The 24,832-nt window shown below is 41.7% G+C and overlaps 1 protein-coding gene across 1 annotated transcript in view; it reads left to right on the top strand.

Moving 5' to 3' along the window:
• The window catches only part of LOC124712153 (probable tubulin polyglutamylase TTLL2), a 416,983-nt gene that overhangs the window by 358,800 nt on the left and 33,351 nt on the right, over window positions 1–24,832 (top strand). Inside the window, exons 9-10 of the mRNA XM_047242449.1 lie at window positions 10,236–10,330; window positions 10,372–10,515. Coding sequence (XP_047098405.1) covers window positions 10,236–10,330; window positions 10,372–10,515 — 239 coding nt within the window. The remainder of the gene's footprint in view (window positions 1–10,235; window positions 10,331–10,371; window positions 10,516–24,832) is intronic.

Below are 24,832 nucleotides of genomic sequence, written 5' to 3'. Positions count from 1 at the left end.
TGCGTCTCTGCGTCACTCTGCGTCTGTGCCTATCACCTGAAAATTCTATGCCCTAACAGCTACACAAAAATAGTAAAAAAATGCAGAATTTTCCAACACAATAACACACGCCCTTTTCCCTACAATTCTGCTTTCTTCACTGCCTGTATCTATTCTGATCCCAATATTTGCAAATAGCTATTTAATACATGAAAGAAAGTTCTTCAAAGTGCTACTGCTGCGACCTGTAGTACCTAACTATCCTGACACTTCCCTATCCTGATAGTTTACCTATTTTACCTATCCTGACAGGGTCGCCATTTTCTGTGCACGACGGATTAATCTGAGATGTACCCTTTACCCTGTGGCTCCTGCAAGATGCAATTTCCACCCCCACACTGCTACAGAAGTCAGACAGACGCTCCTAACGTTCTAAAGAGAAATACCTTTCAGAAATAAATATCTTCTGGAGTTGTCCGCTGTAAGGAAATGACACAAAAATTCACAAAATTTCTTACGTAACTAGTGGGATACTTGGGCACTGGAGTAGTGCTAGTTAGTGTAAGAAAAACATGAAACTAACGAAAGTTATTATTTATTTTGCAAAAATTCTAAGAAATCACAATGGCACTTTTAGTTATGAATTGAACAAGCTATATCCTGGTTCTTTTCGGAATGTGAAGTTACCTCTCAGGGATAGGATTCGCTAATGAAATTTCTCTACAAAGTTTAAGATGGTTGTTGACTTGGCAGAATGGCTGAGAGGTGCACCTACTCAACTTGAATAATTGTCCTTTAGAATGTTGCTAGGTGCGGTCGAGGCTGTCGTTTGTGAAATGCAATGAAGTGTACTGTTGTGGGGGAAATATGGGGCTCGCAACAGCTGTAGCATACAATACCGCAAGCTGCGATGACTGCTGTCTGCGCCACTCGCTGCTGACAAATAAGATAACTCTCGTTCTATCTGGATTGACCTTCGCCAATCAAACTCTCCCTACGCCTTGATGAAGTCAAGGATTCCTATTCGCCCCTAGTCTAACTATTGGCGTGGTACACCAGTCAGATAACCAGTCCACCGGGATGCCACTCAAAAATTCGCTCGCAGCCACTTAACTATAACTCTATCCATTCACACCGCGCAATAAGTGTGTCGGCCATCACAGTGAACAACGCTTAATCGCAAGGACTCAATATAGAGAGTCGCACTTCGATTCGCTGTCGACAGAGGTGCTCTCCCAGTGAAGTACTGAGGAGAGACTTGTTCCTCACTCCAAAAGCGACAACGGAACGGCGCCTCTCCATGCCAGACGTGAATGGGTATATCTTTCGGTCACTTCCATTACTCCTTCAACTCAAGGTGTCAGAAATATTGTCTGCCAAACAGCATTGCTCTTCTAAAATGGGAGAATGACGTTTCGTTTAAGGTGACCAATCTGGAAACCTGTAGCATTGGCGTTTGACGTTTGCTGTCTCCCTGTGAAAATATCTGAAACTGCATGCTATGTGTAAAGAATATGTAGGCTGGTCTCTCCCACACAATGTAGCGGAATTTGCTTTTAAGCCGAACACGGGATCGTTCCCCCTTTTCACTCGGGCCAATGCTGTCCGCTCCACGGGCGGTCACCGGCCAACATAGATAGGCTGCGTCGTCCTCCAAAGGGACCAGCGTCCCGTTGTGCGGTTTCTCTCCCAAATTAAAAGCTCCTGTGACCGTCATGTCTGGAATGTATGTGTGTACGCCAGCCTCGAGTATTTCAACCCCGGTGTGCTTACTTGTTATTTGCATATCGTTTACATGAATTCATACAACATTGACTTTATCTTATCGAGTTTGGGTTCGAATGAAGCATCTTGATGTGCGGAATATGATTGTGAGGGCGGAATACGTAAGCAATGAAGGTCAGGAGACCACGACGTCTTACAACTCTAATGATTTCTGGCACCGATGGTCACGAGAATGTACAGTCCAAAGAAGACCGGCGCCTGGACTATCAGATGGCACTAGCGAGAGAGAACACCATCGTGTTCGGCATATTGCTGTGGCACATCGTACTGCATCTGTAGCAGCAATTTGAGCAGCAGTTGGCATCACACACAACAATCTGTTACAAATCGGTTACTTCAAGGACAGCTCAGAATCAGACGCAGGTCGCTTGCATTCCACAGACACCAAACAGCCGCCTCCGACTTCAGTGGTCTTAAGCGAGAGCTCATTCGAGGGCAGGATGGAGGTCTGTTGTGTTTTCTGATGAAAGCTGGTTCTGCCTCAGCGGCAGTAATGTCGTTTGTTGGTTAGAAGGTGGCCACCTGAGAACGTGCAATCAGCCTGTCTGTGTGCGAAGACACACTGGACCTACACCTGATGTTATCGACTGGGGTGCGATTTCGTATGACGGCAGGAGCACTCTCGCTGGATATCCCTCACACCCTGACTGTTATTCTGATGATTCGACCTGTTCTGCTGCCTTTCATGAACAGCTTTCCATAGGATGTTTTCCAACAGGATAACGGTCGCCCACATAGTGCTGTTGTAACACACATGATATGCGGAGTGTCGACATGTTGCCTTGGTCTGCTCGATCACCAAATGTGTTTCCAATAGAGGGCGTAAGAGACATCATCGGGTAACTCCAGCATCTACAAATAGCACTGACGGTTCCTCTATTGGCCAGCCAGGTGCATCAGATATGTCGGTTACGCCGGTTATTAATGTACCAGAATTTCACATTATCAATGGCTTATCTCGTGCTTATATTAGTCTGTGATCTTGCAATGTTACTCACTTAATTATGTTAACCACAAAAATGTACTCCAGAAATTTCTACATTAATTGTTTTTCGATGTTGGAATTCTTTTCCCCCAGTGTTTTTTCATTATAGAATGCACTTTTAAAAAAATTGCAGCTTTATACGCTATCTGAGCTCATTAGTGGACTTTAAAATGGGATGTATCCATCATTCTCCTTTATGCTAGCTTGAATTCTACTGGGGATACTTTCAGTAAGGTATATCAGTGTCTGTGGAGGAATGTCACAATTTTCTTCCTCGAGAGCTGAAACCAGTAAAGCTATTGACGTTGGACACTGGGGTCTGCAGCGAAGATGATCCATTGGGTTAAGTTTGGGACTTTGGATAGGCAATTCCTTTTCAGGGATATTTTTGTCCACAGACCACTGCCAGCAGCTGCTGCTTTATGACAGCGTGCATTACCACGCTGGTAAATCATAGTCTCCGAACCGTTCTTCCACTGTCCGTTGTACAAAATGCTGTAAAATGTGTTCACATCTTTTCGCATTTAGGATTTTCTTAGGCACAATAAGGGGTCACATCCTAACCACATTCGCGCGTGGTAGCTGCGCGGTCTACGGGCGTCTTGTCACGGCCCACGCGGCTCCCCCTGTCGGAGGTTCGAGTCCTCCCTTCGGCATGGGTGTGTGTGTGTGTGTGTGTGTGTGTGTGTGTGTGTGTGTGTGTGTGTGTGTGTTGTCCTTAGCGTAAGTTAGATTAAGTAGTGTGTAGGCCTAGGGGCCGGTGACCTCAGCAGTTTGGTCCCGTAAGACCTTACCACAAACTTCCAAATTTCCTAACCACGACAAACACCCGCGTACTATAACACCACATCCTCTGTACTTCGCTAATAGCCATCAATATATACGGTGGCAGGTAACCTTCTCCAGGCAGCTGCCAAACGCAAGCCCTTCCATCAAACGACCACAGAGTATAACGTGGTTCATCACTCCAGATCACTCGTTCCAGTCATCCACTGTCGCTTTCCACACCACCCCTACGTCACTTAGCATTGACAACAGAAATGTGTGGTTTATGAGGAGATGCTCGACCATTGTACCCCATTATTTTTAACTCCCTGCGCACGACCACAATGCTATCAGGACTGCTTCGCTCTTTGGAACTCAAGAGTAATTCCTTCCGCTGACTTCATGCAATTTTTTACAAACACCTTTCGCAATGCTCGGCGGTCCTTGCCGTCAGTACATGTATGTTTACATCTAAATGCACACTCCGTAGGCTACCGTATGGTTCGTGGTGGAGGGTACCCTATACCACTATTAGACATTTTCTTTCCTGTTCCACTCAAAATTAGGGAGATGGAAAAACTGGTGTCCATATGACTCCGTACGAGTGCCAATCTCTCTCATCTCTGTGATGATGATGGTGTTTGGTTTGTGGGGTGCTCAACTGCGCGGTCAACAAGCACCCGTACAAAGTCCAATTTTTACACAATCCAATCCTAGCCACTGTCACGAATTATGATGATGATGATGATGATGATGAAATGATGAGGAAAACAGAAGTACCCAGTCCCCGGGCAGACAAAATACCCAACCCGGTCGGGAATCGAACCTGGCATCCCGTGATCCAGAGGAAGGTAGCCAGTAGACCACGAACTGTGGAGTCTCTCATCTTCGTGGTCATTACGCGACATGTACTTTGACGCCAGTAGAATCGACCTGCCGTCAGCCTCAAATACTGGTTCTCTAAATTTTCTGAACAGTGTTCCTTGAAAAGATCGTCGCCATTCCTCCAATTATTCCGATGCGAGTTCCAAACCATCCCTGTAATAACTTGTGTGTTGTTCGAACCTACAGGTAACAAATCTAGCAGCCCACCTCAGAATTGCTTCGATGTCTTCCTTTAATCCAACCTGGTGCGGATCCCAAACACTTGAACAGTATTCAACAATGGGTTGCAGTAGTATCCCATATGCGATCTCCTTTAAGATAAACCACACCGTCCTAAAATTGTCCAAATAAATCGAAGTCGACCACTCGCCTTCCCTGCTACAATTCTTTGGATCACATTCTAACAGCTGTATCTCTGTAAACAATAAGAATCGGAGAAGCTTTATTTGTAATATTTTGTTGGAACTAATCTATACTATCACCTTCTAGAATATATATTCTTCCTCCTGAAATACTCTATATGTTTTTTGAATAGGGTAAACTGCATTTCATAGAGACCTCGTCGGAAGAATAATGATGGAAAATACGAAGAGATGACAACCTCAGGTCTAAATTACATGAAACTTGTACGAAAGGAAGATCCTTACTAAGAAACATACTTTAATGCAGTATAATAATGGTATTCAGTATGTGATTGGCCTTAGGCATTCTGCATCACAAGATAGTCACACTTCTTAAAAGAAGTTGAAACAGACGATGTCAGTGGGAAGCGGAATAACCAGACAGTTAACTGAATAAAATAATTATACCAACAAGGTCAAATACTACAAGCTAAGAAATACATCTTTAGAATCAATAAGCATTTATAATTCGTAAGTGATGGCTCAAGTATTTCGTTGTGGATTCCAGAAACTGATTCTAAGCATTAACTTTACAGCGAAAGGTACAAATGACAGATTCGCATTTAACTCGTAAGAAAATTTCATGAACAGCTTCGTCAATATAGTCATCTTGATTATTAACATTATTAATTATATATCATCTATATGACACCATAAAACTCTTAAAACATTTGAGACCATAAAAATATTTTCACCATTATAAGACTCCTAACGCGCAACTCTCAACGTAAGTAGAAGTAGTACTGAAGCGACTCAAATATTTACACAGTGTGCTGAGATGTCTTGTTTCTAGTGCTGTGTACTTCAATTTATATCTTGCCTAAAATAATCTCTAAAAGCTGTTTTGAGTTTCTGTTCTGCACACAACAAGTTCAACCTTTTTACTTCATGATCTGGCAGATCCTACAGCATCCTTGTGATTCCAGCAAATGCGAGGCGTAGTGTTACAGCTGCACACACTTAGGCCTACAGTCGCTTACTTCACACCAGCAATCTGAAAGACCCTACAAGGATGCAGTACTGCAGGTTTTAAGAGCTAAAGTATGCGGAACTTCTTTCACGGTCTAGACGCCTACATTGAGTCTGTTCTAATTCTGAAACAAAACCTCGCTTTCAGCAAGGTTTAACGTCACTTGCGCACTTCTTGATGCTCAGATTTTTTTCGGTTACGGATGGGAGACGCGGTTTAAAGAGTACAAGATGTGGTGCACACATCTCTAAATCTCTCACGTCCATAGCGCAGCGTGTGGTTCTTGGGCAGTTGTGGAAATGCTGATAGATTCTGCAATGCCCACGTGATTCAGAAACTTCCTCAATTTGCAGTGTTTTTCGGTTTTGCCAATACGAGACGTACGTTGCTACACGTCTGTTTTGCGTAAGTTAACATACTTTAAAACAATGGTGTCAAAAAGCATAACTGGAAGGAAACTACCATATCTCTAATATTACGTTTCTTTAACACTCTATTATTGCACTTCTGTGGACGTACTCTCAACCAGTTTACATATGATGCATGAATGCAAAAGCTGAAAAGCTGAAAGCTAATACCAGAGAGAGCATCCAGTTTCGGTCCGACAATCCTTCAATGAGCAGCATCCTACAAGTGATTTCTCCCCCGTGCTCGCTATTGGCTGTTCAGAAACTGTACATAGTGCTTTCGTAATCAGCACGTTTCGCGAGCGTAAACAACCTCTGCTGAGATGACTGTCCTACTCGGCACATAGGCCACAAGCAATTATACTCGAACATTACAAATGGAAATTTGAGTGGTAAAAATTTAGAAATAACGATAAAAATTCGTACTAACCCCCCAGACTGACTGGACGACCTGCACAATGTCATTGCGTTCCACAGTGAGGCTTGTTTCTTATTGCCATGTGCGTTTCGTGTTGTTTTGTCACTGTGGTTCAAAATGTCTCTGAGCACTATGCGACTTAACTGCTGAAGTCATCAGTCGCCTAGAACTTGGAACTAATTAAAGCTAACTAACCTAAGGACAACACACACATCCATGCCCGAGGCAGGATTCGAACCTGCGACCGTAGCTGTCACGCAGCTCCAGACTGAAGCGCCTAGAACCGCACGGCCACAACGGCCGGCTTTGTCACTGTGTGAGTGTCTGTGTGGAGTCACGTTGTGTTGTAGTTTCTGAATCTGTTTCCTGTGTTTACTGATTTTATTTCTTTTTATTTTGTTTTGTTGCTTTATTTTAAGATAGATTACTATTGTACCTTCTGTTTGCAGCTATTTGTCTGATATTCTCAAGTTCTTTTTGATAGTTTTCTGTGTTGAGTGGTGCTACGTAGAGTCTAAGAAAAATGTATCAGAGGGCCACTTATTTCTGTGAGTTTTGAGGTTTTGCTGTTTGATTGTGTCGATCGTTTAGTTGAAAAATTGTGCTGTTTCTGTTTCATTATTACATATAAAACGTTTATTTGATTATGCTGTTCTTTTACTATTGTGAATCTCATATTTTTATGTACTGTGCTTATATCTGCAAGTAGCTGGTCAATTTTTGTTAGTGATTCATCTAGTTGGCATGTGTATCTCACCCAGAATAGTATGTTCTATCTATTTGCAACAAAGTTGCATAAAATAAGTTATTCTTCATGGTTTAAAAAAATGTTTATTAATGCTGCTGAAACTGCAGAATTCATTGGTAGTCAGTCTTCTTGTAAGATACAGAAAGTAGTTTCCTTCTATTTTTAGTTCTGCTAGTTTCAGAAGACTACATCTTAAAATTTGGAAAACCATGCAAAACACCAAGTTCAACAATAGTCAGTCCAATAAAACTTCGTTTCAGACGATTCAGTTAGTCTTATTTCGTCGGAAATTCAAGTCCAGCTTTTGCATCAGTGCAACAATAAACAGAAGAGCTATAATCATATATATATCATTCCTTAAGTCAATGTCCCTTTTTTTCAACACGTACTAATCACACAGGATTGAATGAAGTGTTGTTGGAAAGGTTTTTTAACCGGCTTCTGACGTTTCATACCTATTTGTGGAAAATTTTAACATAAAAGCTTTTAACCATCGTAAACAAAAGGGCGTAGTGGATGCCCAACTTAATAATTATTTCACGAAGCTAACTTGTTAATCCCGAATAAGAGACCCCTTTTCATACTATTTGTTACAAATACCGTTTTATTTCTTTTGAAGTACTTATTAACCGGATAATTTGCATACAACATTGTTATAGATAATAACTCTGATCACTGCGATAGTCCATTATCTCGGCCCGTAGTACAAGTCGATTTTTCTAAAACAATATACTTTCCGAAACGACAAACATATTTGTCATTGTCATCTTGAGCAGTGATTTACGTGTCGCTACTACGGTATAACGTGCTTAACTATAACACAAAATGTTTCTCGAGTTAAAGATATACACTATGTGATCAAAAGTATCCGCAAACCTGGCTGAAAATGACTTACAAGTTCGTGGCACCCCCCATCGGTAATGCTGGAATTCAGTATGGTGTTGGCCCACCCTTAGCCCTGATGACAGCTTCCACTCTCGCAGACATACGTTCAATCAGGTGTAGGAAGGTTTCTTGGGGAATGGCAGCCCGTTCTTCAAGGAGTGCTGCACTGACGAGAGGTATCGATGTTGGTCGGTGAGGCCTGGCACGAAGTCGGCGTTCCAAAACATCTCAAAGGTGTTCTATAGGATTCAGGTCAGGGCTCTGTGCAGGGAAGTGCAGGGATGTTATTGTCGAGTAACCACTCCGCCACAGGCCGTGCATTATGAACAGGTGCTCAATAGTGTTGAAAAATGTAATTCCCACCCCCGAATTGCTCTTCAACAGTGATAAGCAAGAAGGTGCTTTAGACATCAATGTAGGCCTGTGCTATGATAGTGCCACGCAAAACAATAAGGGGTGCAAGCCCCCTCCATGAAAAACACGACCACACCATAACACCGCCGCCTCCGAATTTTACTGTTGCACTACACACGCTGGCAGACGACGTTCACCGGGCATTCGCCATACCCCCACCCTGCCATCGGATCGCCACATTGTGTACCGTGATTCGTCACTCTACACAACGTTTTTCCAGTGTTCAATAGTCCAATGTTTACGCTCCTTACACCAAGCGAGTCGTCGTTTGGCATTTACCAGCGTGATGTGTGGCTTACGAGCAGCCGCTCAACCATGAAATCCAAATATTCTCACGTCCCGCCTAACTGTAATAGTACTTGCAGTGGTTCCTGATGCCGTTTGGAATTCCTGTGTCATGGTCTGGATTGATGTCTGCCTGTTACACATTACGACCCTCTTCAACTGTTGGTGGTGTCTGTCAGTCAACAGACGAGGTCGGCCTGTACGCTTTTGCGCTGTACGTGCCCTTTCACGTTTCCACTTCACTATCACATCGGAAACAGTGGACCTAAGAATGTTGAGGAGTGTGGAAATTTCGCATATGACACAAGTGACACTAAATCACGTGATCACGTTCGAAACCCGTGAGTTCCGCGAAGCGCCCCATTCTGCTCTCTCACGATGTCTAATGACTACTGAGGTAGTTTTGATCACATAGTATACGTGCGTAATGTGGCTCTACTGACAGTCCCTTATCTCTGCCCGTCGTACAAGCTGAAACAACATTCCGAGAAAAAAACATTTTTGGACACACGGAAATGTGTATACAAGGATGCATCATAAACTGATATTATTTCACGTCATCCGGTTCATTTTTAAAGACGTTTTCTCGTCATTCACACAAATACCGTTATCACAACTACTACACTTATTCCAAATACTGTCATTATTTAAGACTATAGAACTGAGAAAGTTTTCACAAGGGTCCTCCGGTTTTGTATAATTTGAGTAGGATTTCCTTTCGAACGTTACATTTCAATGTTTGTCGCATTGTTCCACACAGATACGTAGATCTTTGGAGCTCCGTTTCAACATTGTTAACAATAATAGTACTGTACTGTTTTAAGCCATTTTTTTATGGCAGCGTCACTAAAGACATTAAAACGAGAAGAGAAAATAGAGATCCTTGTCTGACTTCCTGGTTAAAATTTGTTTAGGTTAATTCACTTTTCAGAGGATGGGTCTTTGTCCTATTTTACATCTACACAATGTACCAGGCTATTTTTACGATCAACGTACTCTTGGAGGCGAGCGTGGCTGTTACTGTACAGCGCTCATCATAGGCATGTGGTGTGACAGGATAGGCAGAACGGGTGCTCACGAGTGTTCGTGGGCGGCCTGTGTTGCCGAGCGGTTCTAGGCGCTTCCTTCTGGAACCGCGCGACCGCTCTGGTCGCAGGTTCGAATCCTGCCTCGGGCATGGATGTGTTTGATGTCCTTAGGTTAGTTAGTTTTAAGTAGTTCTAAGTTTGAGAGGACTGATGACCTCAGAAGTTAAGTCCCATTGTGCTCAGAGCCATTTGAACCATCTGAACGAGTGTTCGTCTGCAGGTGGAAGCGGCGCCACCTGCTGGTGAGGGAGTCATCGGCCGGCGTCGGCGGCCCGCGGGCGCGCAAGAAGAGCGCGGGGGCGTCGCCGTCCCCCGGTGCGCTGGCGGCAGGTGCGGGGGCGGTTGCCGGCCGCAAGGCGCACATTGGACGCGCCTGCACGCCGCCCCCGCGAACCGCCTCCGGCCACGCGCTGCTCGTCGGCGGCCCCGACTGCACCTCAGAGTTCGGACCCGGAAGCGAGACCTCCGACGACGCCTGGGCATGCTGCTGCTACACCCAGGTACGCCGAGCGCATCTCTTCTCCACGCAGCCCGATACGCGTCTACGTTGTGTTAACACATTCCAGACAACTTGCGAATTACACAAGGACATTCAAACTCCAGTCCGCCACCCTAGCTGAGTGGACAGCACGCCGGATTTTCATGCCGGGGTGACCGAGTTCGTTTCCTGACAGGATTGGAGATTATCTCCGCTCAAGGACTGAGTGTTTGTGTCGTCTTCATCATCATCATTTCATCCCTATCGACGGGCAAGTCGCCGACGTGGCGTCACCTCAGAAGACTTGCACCCAGCGATAAGGTCTACCCGCCGGGAGGCTTTCGCCAAACGACATTTCATTTTATTTCATTCCGACCCCAGTAGAACTTCACTGCAGTACTGATTTTATGTTTGCACTCCTAAGCCCATCATACTTTTTGCGAAGGATCCCACATTGTACTGGAATAAACTGCGATTCCCCCACACCAAGCCTCCAGTGCCAGGATCATATGCGACAGGAAAGGATGTGAACGCCTCTCTGTATCTGTTTAACACAGTGGTCGTCAAACGGCGGCCCTGGGTCGCATGCAGCCCCAATCAATATTAGTGGGGAACGCTGTTCTCAACATACAAGTAGCAACCAAAAGCTGAATCCAAAAACGTGTACCAACATTAGGAGCTTCTTGAGAATGTAGTTTCAGTAATAAGTGGGCAGGTTGGATAATTTACGGAGTAAATTGAACACACCCACAAAAATAGGATATCAAAAATTAGACCAGATGAGGTATAAACAATTAAATCAATAATAAATTAATTACACAATGAAATATGCAATCATTATTTTTAGCTCTCTTCAATCCGTTAGACTTTAGTTTAATATTACCATAAAAAATTGAAAGTCCCAGTTACTTATAATTTTATTAAACCTGTCTGGCAAAATAATTTTAAGTTTATCATCGAGCTCCACATAAATTTTCTCCCCATATCAAGTTTTTGATTGGTCACAACCTATAATGTAATACCAGTTATTTACCTCTAGCTCAATAATCTTTTTAAACAAATTAGAATTGCAGGCATTATTTAGGTTTTTGAGCAAAGTATCCATTTATATAGAATAAAATTTTAATAACATTTAAATTTTAATCTTATAAATGTGGCTAATGTATGGGATGAATTTAAATTTGACATTTTTGTCGATACAAATATTAAACCATGAGAGAGACAAACTGAATGTAATATTTGCAACGAATATTTTAAACCATATTTAACTTTAGAACATTTGAGATAGGAGGGAATAGAAAACTCAGATTCTCTGTTTTATGACTGTAAAAGTAATAACAAATCATAATTTTCCTATAAATAATTTACCAAAAAAATACAAAATTACATTCAAGCCTATTCATTATTTTTAAAAGTTTTTCACTCTGTAACCAAAAAGTTAGACATTGGAGAATACAACAAAAGGCAACTAACTAATTTAGTCTATTTCTATAAGGAATGTGGTATGAATTTTTTCTTTACATTAGAAGACATTGATAAATTATTTAATTTTTAATATCCATAAGTCACTGAATCATAATTTTCTAGGACCACTCTTTTATCATACTGAAATGAGAATTCTTTCTTAGTCTGTTTGTTGAGTAGATTTTTAGTATAATCATCTCTAGTGATCTGGCTGTATTATAGCTGTATCTCTTCCTTCACTTCACTCTTGATTAATGTTATCACAGATTTGCATTCAGCCTTTGGATATTGTTGTAGTTTAAAGTGAATCCCTTTACTTTCATCTCTGTTTTTTATGATTTTTCTCATAATAGTAACTTTTCAGACCGGTTGAACCCCAGTCTGTAATCCAGTTATTTCCTAATTCATCAGTCCATTCACCTAACATACAACCTGTTTCCACAGTATTTTCATCATCATCAATATATACTACAGAATCGGTATCAAAATATACATCAGATTCTAATAGTTTATCTAACATATCTTATAATCTAAGCCAATCATTGTATGTAGTGAAATAAATAAAAATATTTGTAGTTGTATTGTTTTCCGCATAATAATCCGTGCAACTGAGCTTTATTTGAACCATATTGTCATTAAGAAAATTTGTATCTATATTATCTAATCGATCATTGAAGAATATCTCATAAAATCGCTGTAAATTTGTTAAATATTCTGTTTGACTCATATTTTGCCTTCGCCCAAATTTGCCCCATAATTAATTAATATGTATCTTACCAACAGCTCGTTTTCCTAATTATATTTTCAGAAAATCTTACACATAATTTATAAACAGCATAATGCTTTTATTTTTAAAAATCTCAAACTTCATACACATTTAATATTACATATCCTTTTTCTATAGCTTTATTCACTTCATCAGTTGTCCAAGTTCCAATAAAACTTGTTTTGTCATCACTGTGATTGCATTTATCAATTTTTTCTTGAGCACATTTGACACAAAAGGAAACAACAGTTTTTCATTTTTATCGATTTGTATACGTGCAGGCAGAAAAGGGTGGTACTATCCTCAAGGCGCCAATACTTTAGATATTATTAAACCATACAAATTTTCAGAATAATAAATTGGTTTATATATTTTTCTTGGATGTTGTACAGGGTAAAAGTCGTAAAATTGCACAGTAGGATAAAGACTACATACATCAGTGTATTTTATTTTTATGCTAACACTATGAGCTTTAGCTCTTAATTTTATTGTACTCGTATTTGTTTGACCACAATAAAAATCATCTCTTGGATTAAATGGTTCGACAACTTCTGATAACTGTTTCAACTTTTTAGGTTTATTGTACTCTGGTGAGTTAAACAAATCACATTTCCACATCTCTACTAAATTACGTCCATCATTCCATACTTCAGTGCTTCTTGTTAAAATTTTTGATCCATTGTTTCTTTATTTTTATTGTTAACTGTCTCACTTTTAAAACATTTTTTACATCCATGCCAGAAACAACTATGGTATGGATAAACAGTGTTAGTTTATTTATCAAAACCATCTACTTTTGCACCAGCTATTCTTACTTTGCTGCCATTAAGAGCATTCAAGATATTGTTATTGTTTAAACTGTTTAACCAAGCTATGGATTTTTTACCATAACTGTCTTTCTGTTCTTTATCCAATACAGCAATTGTATTTTCAGGTAAATATTTAGATTTGTAAATAGCCATAGAAACTCCAGCAATTGTTAAATAACAGAATGGATCAATAGTAGCTATTTCTAAGAATAGCTTTCTTAATTCTAAACAACCTCTTCTCAAAATATCTACATCAGAATTACAGTATTCAACAATTTCTTTCTTCGTATTGAACACATTTCTTTAACTCTTGAGCTGTGCCATTTAAGAAATGTTTCTCTAACTTTTGGCTTCATAGTGTCAACAAAATAATATTGAGTATCTGGAATAGGTCCTACGTAATTTTCGTTTTCTTGTGTTTTGAACAAATGATGGAAGTCTCCTTTCTTAAATTCTTTCAAATCAAATGTTTTTGGACAACTATTAAGAGGATCTTGTATAAAATTACTGTATCTATAATTTTTAAGCCTAACTGTTTGGTCTCCAATAACATCTGTTTTGTTCCTTGTAGATGGTATATGACTTTATTTTATTTTCAGCACAGTACTTCAAAATGAAATGGGAATTTAGGATAGTGAGCTATGAATGTGAGAACTGTTTTTTTTCAGATATTAGACAACTACATAATTATTCTCTTCTCTTAAATTTATAAACAGTGTCTCCATTAAAACTGTGAAGAATTATGAGATTCATAATACGTGTACCAGTTCCTTGTTGAGCTTCATTATCAAACCACATGTATCTTTCTGTATAGGTATAATCCACTCTCTTAGGGAATCCATCTTCGCAGCATTTAAACTGTTTACCAGCAACTATTTTATTTCATTCAAACCACTGGTAAACATAAAAATCTTTGAATTCTCCATTAACATAGCAACCTTCTTTATTACAATTTGGGCAACCTTGCACTTCTAAATTCCTCAACAAATTTTCTTTCCAATTTTCACTCCTTGTTTACAATTCCTGTATATTTTAAAGCCAAACTTATATTCTTTCACTCTCAAACAAATCTTTTTACAGCTTTTACATTTATCAACTGTATTACAAACTTCTTGCTGATTTTTTAAGCATTCTTCATTATAACAGTGTCTATTACACTTTTCACAGTATATCTTACTTTCCATAGTTTCATGTTCTGAACCCTTGCCTGGTATACAGATTTTTCTTTCTATTTTGCAATTGTGTTTATCTTTGATGTTATATGGGTTATTACAGTTATCACAGAAATATGATGATCCTAAAAAAGCAGTCATACTGTTAATTACATCGAAATGGTTGTGATCTTTATACAGATAAATCCTTATCTCTTTCTCAGGACCACTATAGATAACTGAATTGAAGTTCCCTGCACATGGAACATTTATTTGGATATCCAACAATTCTTCACTATTTTAATGTCATATAGAGTAAACCCTTCTTCGTTGTATTCAGCCAACTGCTTACATGATATGTCAGTTAACTCGTTTTATAATTTGTATTTATCTCGTTCTCTAAGTTTCTTAATCTCATCTGCAGTTAGTTCTCTGCCCAAAATATTAGGGACTGATTACCATAGCAGTCTGGTCCCCTTAATCCACCAAACCAACCAACCAACCCAAAATATTATTTGTATGGTATTTTAATGCAACTATTACTGCTCTAGGACAGCAGAGATTATCATCAGTTTTAATTCTTGTATTGCATCTCTTAGGCTTTTTGTTTTCTGCTAGATTTTTTTTTGCCTCTACCACCTTGGCCTCTAAGAACTGCTATCATCTGAATATTACATGAGGTATCTGCTATATCAATAGTCTCATTAGATGTTAATATATCCCTGATGTTATTGCACAAAACTTGACAGATTGTCGAGTATTATTAGGTACTTTCCATCTTGTGGAAATTGGATAAAACATTTTTGGATTGTTGGTTGTTATATTCAACATATCTCCTTTCCTGAAATTAGTTCTCTTTCTAGCTACATCTACCATAGAACTGAGTGCTTTCAATATATAATCTGTTTTATCACTGATAGTAATGAGTTTGGAAATATTGACATCATTAAAAAGATTTAGTAGTCAATAGACCATGCTTCAAATTTTTCATTAAATCTCGATCTAATTTCTTTAATCCCAAATAAATAGTTTATTACTGAATGGATAAATCTGATCCAGTCTCACTATTTTTTCTTGTCTCAGTGGTTGAGATTTTTCAATAACATCATCATCAAATCTGTAAAAATAATTCATATTAGGTGCTCGGTTTGGCCTTGATCTAGCTTTTTGTAATAATCCTGGATGAAAATGAAAAATTCAAAATAGTTATGCAATGTGAGAGAAGAGATCATTAAAAACAACAACAGTTTTTCCAATTTTAAAAAATAAGCTACATGACTAGATAACAATATTTTCAAAAGGTGGGCATAAAATATTTCCCCCTCCTCCCCCCTTGGTATCGCAAAGTATGCATCCATGCTCATGCAACTGCTAAACAGACTCGAATAATACCTGTCACCCTCCTTCGTGTTCGATGCTCCATTAGAGAAAACACTAATGCTACAATCGCAGAAATGGTTTATGGCTCGCCCATTAGGTTGCCAAGTGACTTTTTTTCAAGAGTATGCCACAAAAAGGGATGCAGAGTTACTTTAATTTGCGTGACAACTGGAACAGTACATGAATCGTCTGAAACCTGTACAATATGCCGACAAAGCAAAGGAAACACCATTCTTGCACAAGGACAACAGCAACTCAACACATGTGTTTATAAGGGCTGACCGAGTGAAGAAGGCATTAGAACCTCCATATGAAGGCCTATACGAAATAACTGAGAGGACCCCAAACTTTTTTAACTTAACGTGAAAGACCAGGAAAATAATATCTCCATTGATCAGTTTAAACCCGCGTACGTGATGAATGAGAACGATAATCACTCTGAGGACACTCCAGTTGAACCGCCAGTCCAGGACCAAAAAACAGACTCTACAGAGGCTGAAAGATCAAGAATAACAACAAGATCTGGTTGTGAAATTCGATTTCCAGCAATATTACTCGAAGTACATAACTGACTATGCTACGGACAAGTGTTTGATGTGGGAACATGACAAATTACTACTTTGATTTGTATGTGTTTGTAAAATGTTTGCTGTGAGAATGTTGCCATAACAGGATTTTGTTTCTTTGTTTATTTGCAACATATTCCATTACAGCTTTTTGAAGTACTACATGTATGTTTTTTTGTGTAGTGTACTGTAACGTTTGTGTTGTATAAAGATGATGATGAGAGAAGGGAGAGAGTGAAACCGGTGCCAGCACATAGCCTACTCCTCGCGAATATCACCAATGGGGCCGCCAAGATTAAAGTCCTCATCTGACGAACGGATAACCGTCAACAGTGTCACATGCCTCCGACACTGCGGAGAGGTTTGGTATTTAAACCAGGACATTGACACAAAGTCTGGTGATCAGGAGCTTTACACTACCACCCCTCCTTCCCTTGCCAGCAAAATACTGGCATCGAAAATTTTTTACACCACCACGCTTCGAATCGGCTTACCTCTGGGCGTAAAAGCGTTATTATTCTTTGGAATATAACAAAAAAAGAAGTTTGTTACTCTACGGTTATTGTAAATAAGGTTCGTTGTGTGCGCGATAAGAAAATAAAGTCCAAGTTAAATTAAGCCCTTAATAGAGTGCAACAAGACCTATGGAAGAGATCGTCTCTGTTTGAACCCTGTGTTTTTAGTGAACAGATAGTGTTCCACAATCTTTATTGATTCGATCACGTGTGATGTAAGCGACAATTAACTCAGCGCCTAAACTCTCGAGAAATTAAAGATTTGAAGGAGTAGTGATAGAGATCGCGCATGTCAGCTCCGTCGTTCTATGCGAAGACACGTCAAAAGAGACAGACAAACCGCAATGTCTTCCTTAGCCAATGACGTCATGGGGATGCAGGGAGGGTGGGTGCAGACTTTCGCGCCGCTATTTCTCATTCAACGAGCTCCTCAGTTGATATCACGAGGTTGAATGAACCCTTCCCAGTCCTTTACCAATGAAACATCCCTGGCAGTACCAGGAAATGAACCCGGGCCCTCTGCATGGCAGTTAGCCATGTCGACCACTCACTTCGGAGGCGGATGTGTCTGCACGGGTCTTTCCGTTATCGCATTGCTCCTTCCTTTCTGTCCACTCAGTGAAAGCATCGCATGACAAAATTACTCAAGAAAAGGGGATTGTAACGAGCTCTGGCAAGAATAGGCAGCATTAGGCATCTTCAAAGGCACGCAGACAAGCAGCGCTAATAAAATTAAATGTGTCGTATACTATTAGCAACAAGGAACATGAACTTAAGAAGTCTGTTACAGATAGCTTTGTGACGAAGTTATAAGAAGCGGTAATTTCTTCAAACCACAATGCAATAGTAAGGGGCATTATGAAGATGTAGAGAACATACAATTCAAACTCCGTTTTCATAGTAAACTGCGCTATTTCTACCATAACCCAAAGCAGTCTGTCCCATCTCATTCCACTTCACAGAACCTTCACCTAGTTTCACCGTCGTTACAACACACTCGAATAATTGCCGTTACACAGATATTTCCCAGGTACGATCACGCCCATGTACAATGGCCTACTGGACCACTAAATGTCTTCTTCAGCTGCTGCATAAACTACTGAAATGTTTGTTGACACCATTATAAGTATATTTCTGGACTCGTTCTAGTGATCAGTGGCTCCTAGAAAGCAGGACGATATTTGCATCCATGTCTCTAGTCCACAAGGCATCATATGGTATATGACGGAGGGAACGTGGCTACATACCGATATCATTATATCGTTTCTTTCTGATCCTCTGGTAGATGGCACGCAGGAAGGAAGACTGTCAGTGCCCTTCTGGATGAGTCCCAAATTCTCTAATCTCATCGTCATGGTCATTAAGTGAGAAATATGAGGCTCAAAGCAGTCATTTTTCTCGGCTTGTTTTATAAAGTAGACTCTCAGGATTTTGTGTATGAGGTGTGGCACATTTCTTGCTCCCTCTTTCACTGTACTTTGTTGAGTAATTTTGCCACACCCTCCGCTGTTTAAGTAAAACTCTTCACCCTCCGCTATTTAAATAAAAACTTTTTTTAAGTATTTTCTACCGCTTTCGATAAACAACCTTAGTTGTCGGCCGGAGTGGCCGTGCGGTTCTAGGCGCTGCAGTCTGGAGCCGAGCGACTGGTACGATCGCAGGTTCGAATCCTGCGTCGGGCATGGATGTGTGTGATGTCCTTAGGTTACTTAGGTTTAATTAGTTCTAAGTTCTAGGCGACTGATGACCTCAGAAGTTAAGTGGCATAGTGCTCAGAGCCAAGCCAGCCAAACAACCCTGGTAAAGTTTTCAGACGGACGAACAGTACTTAACAATTGTTCTAACGGTTCTCTTTTTAGAAACGATAAACCGGAGTGTAGCATCTGGTTTCCGCATGGCTAGACTTCTGTAGTCGTTCGACCTCAGGTCGTTCCCGAGGGATACTTCTATGTACTTGCCACTTGTGACTGATTTCAGTGTCTAATGGTTGATAGCGTAGTTAAACGATAAGGGATCTCATCTCCTGCTTACACTTATTTATGTTTAAGAGTCAGCTATCAGTCTCTCGTCTAATCGCACATCTGCAAGTGTCTGCATTGCGTAACACGTTCCTGACGATGTCACCATCTTCGTCACGGTAGCACACACCCAGCCTATCACGTCTCATCCCGCAGGTCTCCCAGTGATAATTTTGTGTACCTTAGGTGTAACGGAAGTGATTTGCAGTAAATACACTCCCTGACAAAAAAGTGAAGCACCCAGAACACATGGTCGGAAGTCAGTGTAATTTCGTACACGTAGACACCGCCGGCCAGAGTGGCCGAGCGGTTCTAGGCGCCTCAGTCTGGAACAGCGCGACCGCTACAGTCGCAGGTTCGAATCCTGCCTCGGGCATGGATGTGTGTGATGTCCTTAGGTTAGTTAGGTTTAAGTAGTTCTAAGTTCTAGGGGACTGATGACCTCAGATGTTAAGTCCCATAGTTCTCAGAGCCATTTGAACCATTTTTGAACGTAGACACCATCGGCGGGAGTAGTATATTTTTACCGGTCGTAGCTCACTTGGCTCGGTCCTGACTCACCCCAGGAACTACCCAAGTTATCCAGGATCAGTAAAAATATACTATTGCAATACACATTTTTAGATATTTTCATTTTAAAAAACGCCTATTTGAGTATAAATTACTTCGAAAAATTAATAAAAATGTATAATTTTATTTATCACCTTTATCTATTATAAAATAATCACTTTTTCATACAAAAGGTGAACGTAAAAAAGTAAATTTAATATTTTTTTTATAAAAAGGGCACGTGAGAAAAAGTTTTAATTCATTCTCACAAAGAATATATTAAAAATATTTACTGACTCTCCAGTTCAGTGTACTTTATTATTTAACTGCACAAATTAATGTAAATAAAAAATTCATCCCCAGAAAGACAAAAACCTTCGGCGCCATACGAAGGAAACCTGGAGGGCTTTTTCTTGATGTTTACTCTACTTCATTCCACGATATTAGGCAGTTGTACCAGTTTCTTCGGCTCTTCAGTATATGTAAACAAACACAATACAGCGCTGCGGTCGGCAACACCTACAAGAGACATTAAGTGTCTGACGCAGTTGGTAGACCGGTCACTACTGCTACTATGGCAGGTTATCAAGACTTAAGTTTGAAAGTGGTCTTATAGTCGGCACACGAGCGATGAAGTGGGGATTTTCCCTTGTGACCATTTCACGAGTGTACCGTGAATATCAGGAATCCGGTAAAACATCAAATCTCTGACATCGCTGCTGCCGGAAAAAGATCCTACAGGAACGGGACCAACGTCGACTGAAGAGAATCGTTCAACGTGATAGAAGTGTAACTCTTCTGAAAATTGCTGCAGATATCAATGCTGGGCCATCAACAAGTGTCAGCGAGCGAACCATCCAACGAAACATCATCGATATGGGGTTTCGAAGCCGAAGGCCCAATCGTGTACTCTTGATGGTTGCAAGATTCAAAGCTTTACACCTCGGCTGTGCCCGCCAACATCGACATTGGACTGTTGATGAATGGAAACATGTTGCCTGATCTCACGAGTCTTATTTCAAATTGTATCGAGCTGATGCACGTTCTCGGGTATGGAGAACATGTCAACAGGGGGCTGTTCAAGCTGGTGGAGCCTCTGCAATGGTGTGGGGCGCGTGCAGTTGGAGCGATATGTGACCCATGATACGTCTAGATACGACTCTGACAGGCGAAACGAATGTTCGAATGTGTGTGAAGTCCTATGGGACCAAACTGCTGAGGTCATCGGTCCCTGGTATTACTCACTACTTAAAGTAACTGAAACTAACTTATGCTAAGAACTACACATTCACCCATGCCCGACGGAGGACTCGAACCTCCGGCGGGAGGGGCCGCGCAGTCCGTGATATGGCGCCTCAAACCGCTCGGCCACTCCGCGTGGCACAGGCGAAACGTACGTAATCATCCTGTCTGATCACCCGCATCCATTCATGTCCATTGTGCATTCCGACAGACTCGGGCAATTCCAGCAGCACAACGCAACACCCCATACGTTCAGAATTGCTACAGAGTGGCTCCAGGAACACTCTTCTGAGTTTAAACACATCCGCTGGTCAGAAAACTCTCCAGGCATAAACACTATTGAGCATATCTGGTACGCCTTGCAATGTACTGTTCAGAAGACATATCCACCCCCTCGTACTCTTATGGATTTATGGACAGCCCTGCCGGATTCATGGTATCATTTTCCTCCAGCACTACTTCAAACATTAGTCGAGTCAATACCACGTCGTGTTGTGGCACTTCTGCGTTCTCGCTGGGGCCCTACACGATATTAGGCAGGTGTACCAGTTTCTTTGGCTCTTCAGTCTATATCTGTATTTGAATACGCATGCCTATTGATCACGATGAGAATTCTTGTCGGCGAACTTCACCTTAGCTTCCTTCCACAACCGTTTAATTTCTTGCTGGCTTGGTTGAAATGGCTCTGAGCACTATGGGACTTAACTTCTGAGGTCATCAGTCCCCTAGAACTTAGAACTACTTAAACCTAACGAACCTAAGGACATCACACACATCCATGCCCGAGGCAGGATTCGAACCTGCTACCGTAGCGGTCGCGCGGTTTCAGACTGTAGCGCCTAGAACCGCTCGGCCACCCCGGCCGGCTGCTGGCATGTGTGTTTCGACCTATTGGCATACCGCGTAACATTCGTATTGTAAGAGTTTTGATACTAATTCATGTTTAACACAATAACATTATCTCTATATGCGTAGCGGAATATCACGGCGTCCTCACTGACGCAATGATTTCGACGGCCGCGGCAGAGAACTTGTGCGGCACTTGTTTCCAATCTGAAAATCCTGGGCATGCACGAATGTATTGTTTGTGCTCTCGATTAATTATGTAGAACAAAATGTTATCCGTTATAATAACGAACATTCTCTGAATTAAGATGTCGACGTGAGATTTGCATTGCCCCTCCCCCCCTTTTTAACTGAGATTTGCTGATATTTTACCGGACCCCTTCCCATTTTGAGCTAACGTAATTAATGGACGTCCCCTTATCAGTTTGTTTGTTTCTTCACTCTGCATATCTGACTAATAGCCTGAAATGACACAGCGTGGCGATTGAGGTTTGTGGATAACTTCGTTCACACGGTGCATATGTTTTCCTATGTGGCGATATGGAACTGAATAGATACCTCTGCGTCTTATTTCAACCTGGGAAATCGTGTGCGGTGTTCGTACGCCTTTTGAGTGAATAGAGAATAGAATGACCTGCGGCGACTACATCCTCGCAGCCGCGGCGCGGCGCAACGCGGGCCTTGCCTCGAGGTCGAGCCGGGTCGCTCTTGAGGCTCTCTTGTTACCTACTGCGGCCCCACTTGGTAGCAGCTCCCTTGAGAGGTTGTTAGCCAACAAGCTGCCGGGGCCACCGCCTGCGCCGGAGGATAATATTCTCTCCTGCAGCACCAGAGCAGGCCCGGACTACTCCGAGTGACTGCTAACATTTCGTATTCTCATTTCTCTCTCATTGGGTGCAACTGTGGTCCACAGTAATATATGATAACCATATTTCTCTGCCCTATGATTTTACTACGTGAAACACATTTATAGTTTTCTTAAATGTAGATTAATACCTTTATCAAATTCTACTCTCTGTGAGGCTTATCAGCAGCAGTTGATTTATTTTTCTTTACAATCTGCCAAAAAAATTTTTGTCCATCGTCTCCCACTGAGGAAACTCACCAGCAGTTATTAACTACACTACTGGCCACGAAGATGACGTGCTACAGACGCGAAATTTAACCGACAGGAAGAAGATGCTGTGATATGCAAATGATTAGCTTTTCAGAGCATTCACACAAGGTTGGCGCCGGTGGCGACACCTACAACGTGCTGATATGAGGACAGCTTCCAACCGATTTCTCATACACGAACAGCAGTTGACCGGCGTTCCCTGGTGAAACGTTGTTGTGAAGCCTTGTGTAAGGAGGAGACATGCGTACCATCACGTTTCCGACTTTATAAAGGTCGGATCGTAGCCTATCGCGATTGCGGTTTATCGTATCTACATCTACATTTATACTCCGCAAGCCACCCAACGGTGTGTGGCGGAGGGTACTTTACGTGCCACTGTCATTACCTCCCTTTCCTGTTCCAGTCGCGTATGGTTCGCGGGAAGGACCACTGCCGGAAAGCCTTCGTGCGCGCTCGAATCTCTCTAATTTTACATTCGTCATCTCCTCGGAAGGTATAAGTAGGGGGGAGCGATACATTCGATACCTCATCCAGAAACGCACCCTCTCGAAACCTGGACAGCAAGCTACACCGCAATGCAGAGCGCCTCTCTTGCAGAGTCTGCCACTTGAGTTTGCCAAACCCCTCCGTAACGCTATCACGCTTACCAAATAACCCTGTGACGAAACGCGCCGCTCTTCTTTGGATCTTCTCTATCTCCTCTGTCAACCCGACCTGGTACGGATCCCACACGGATGAGCAATACTCAAGTATAGGTCGAACGAGTGTTTTGTAAGCCACCTCCTTTGTTGATGGAGTACATTTTCTAAGGACTCTCGCAATGAATCTCAACCTGGCACCCGCCTTAACAACAATTAATTTTATATGATCGTTCCAAAAAATGATTCAAATGGCTCTGAGCACTATGGGACTTAACATCTGAGGTCTTCAGTCCCCTAGAACTTAGAACTTCTTAAACCTAACTAACCTAAGGACATCACACACACCCATGCCCGAGGCAGGATTCGAACCTGCGACCGCAGCGGTCGCGGGGTTCCACACTGAAGCGCCTACAACTGCTCGGCCACAACGGCCGGCTGATCGTTCCACTACAAATCGTTCCGCACGCATACTCCCACATGTTTTACAGAAGCAACTGCTACCAGTGTTTGTTTCGCTATCATATAATCATACAATAAAGGATCCTCCTTTCTATGTATTCGCAATACATTACATTTGTCTATGTTAAGGGTCAGTTACCACTCCCCACACCAAGTGCCCATCCACTGCAGATCTTCCTGCATTTCGCTGCAATTTTCTAATGCTGCAACTTCTCTGTATACTACAGCATCTTCCGCGAAAAGCCGCATGGAACTTCCGACACTATCTACTAGGTCATTTATATATATTGTGAAAAGCAATGGTCCCATAACACTCCCATGTGGCACGCCAGAGGCTACTTTAACGTCTGTATCGCAACATTCCTGCTCGCGTTGGTCGAGATTCAATGACTGTTAGCCGGATATGGAATCGGTGGGTTCAGGAGGGTAATACGAAACGCCATGCTGGATCCCAACGGCCTCGTATCACTAGCAGTCGAGATGACAGGCATCTTATCCGCATGGCTGTAACGGATCGTGTAGCCACGTCTCGATCCCTGAGTCAACAGATATGGACGTTTGCAAGACAACAACCATCTGAACGAACAGTTCGACTACGTTTGCAGCAGCTCGGAGACCATGGCGGCGGTTACCCTTGCCGCTGCATCACAGACAGGAGCGCCTGCGATGGTGTACTCGACGACGAACCTGGGTGCACGAATGGCAAAACGTCATTTTTTCAGATGAATCCAGGTTCTGTTTACAGTATCATGATGGTCGCATCCATGTTTGGCGACATCGTGGTGAACGCACATTGGAAGCGTGTATTCGTTATCG

Source organism: Schistocerca piceifrons, chromosome 8, assembly GCF_021461385.2.
Source record: "Schistocerca piceifrons isolate TAMUIC-IGC-003096 chromosome 8, iqSchPice1.1, whole genome shotgun sequence".
NCBI lineage: Eukaryota > Metazoa > Arthropoda > Insecta > Orthoptera > Acrididae > Schistocerca > Schistocerca piceifrons.
Note: the sequence above shows the minus strand (reverse complement) of the source record. Positions and strands in the feature narration are given on the sequence as shown.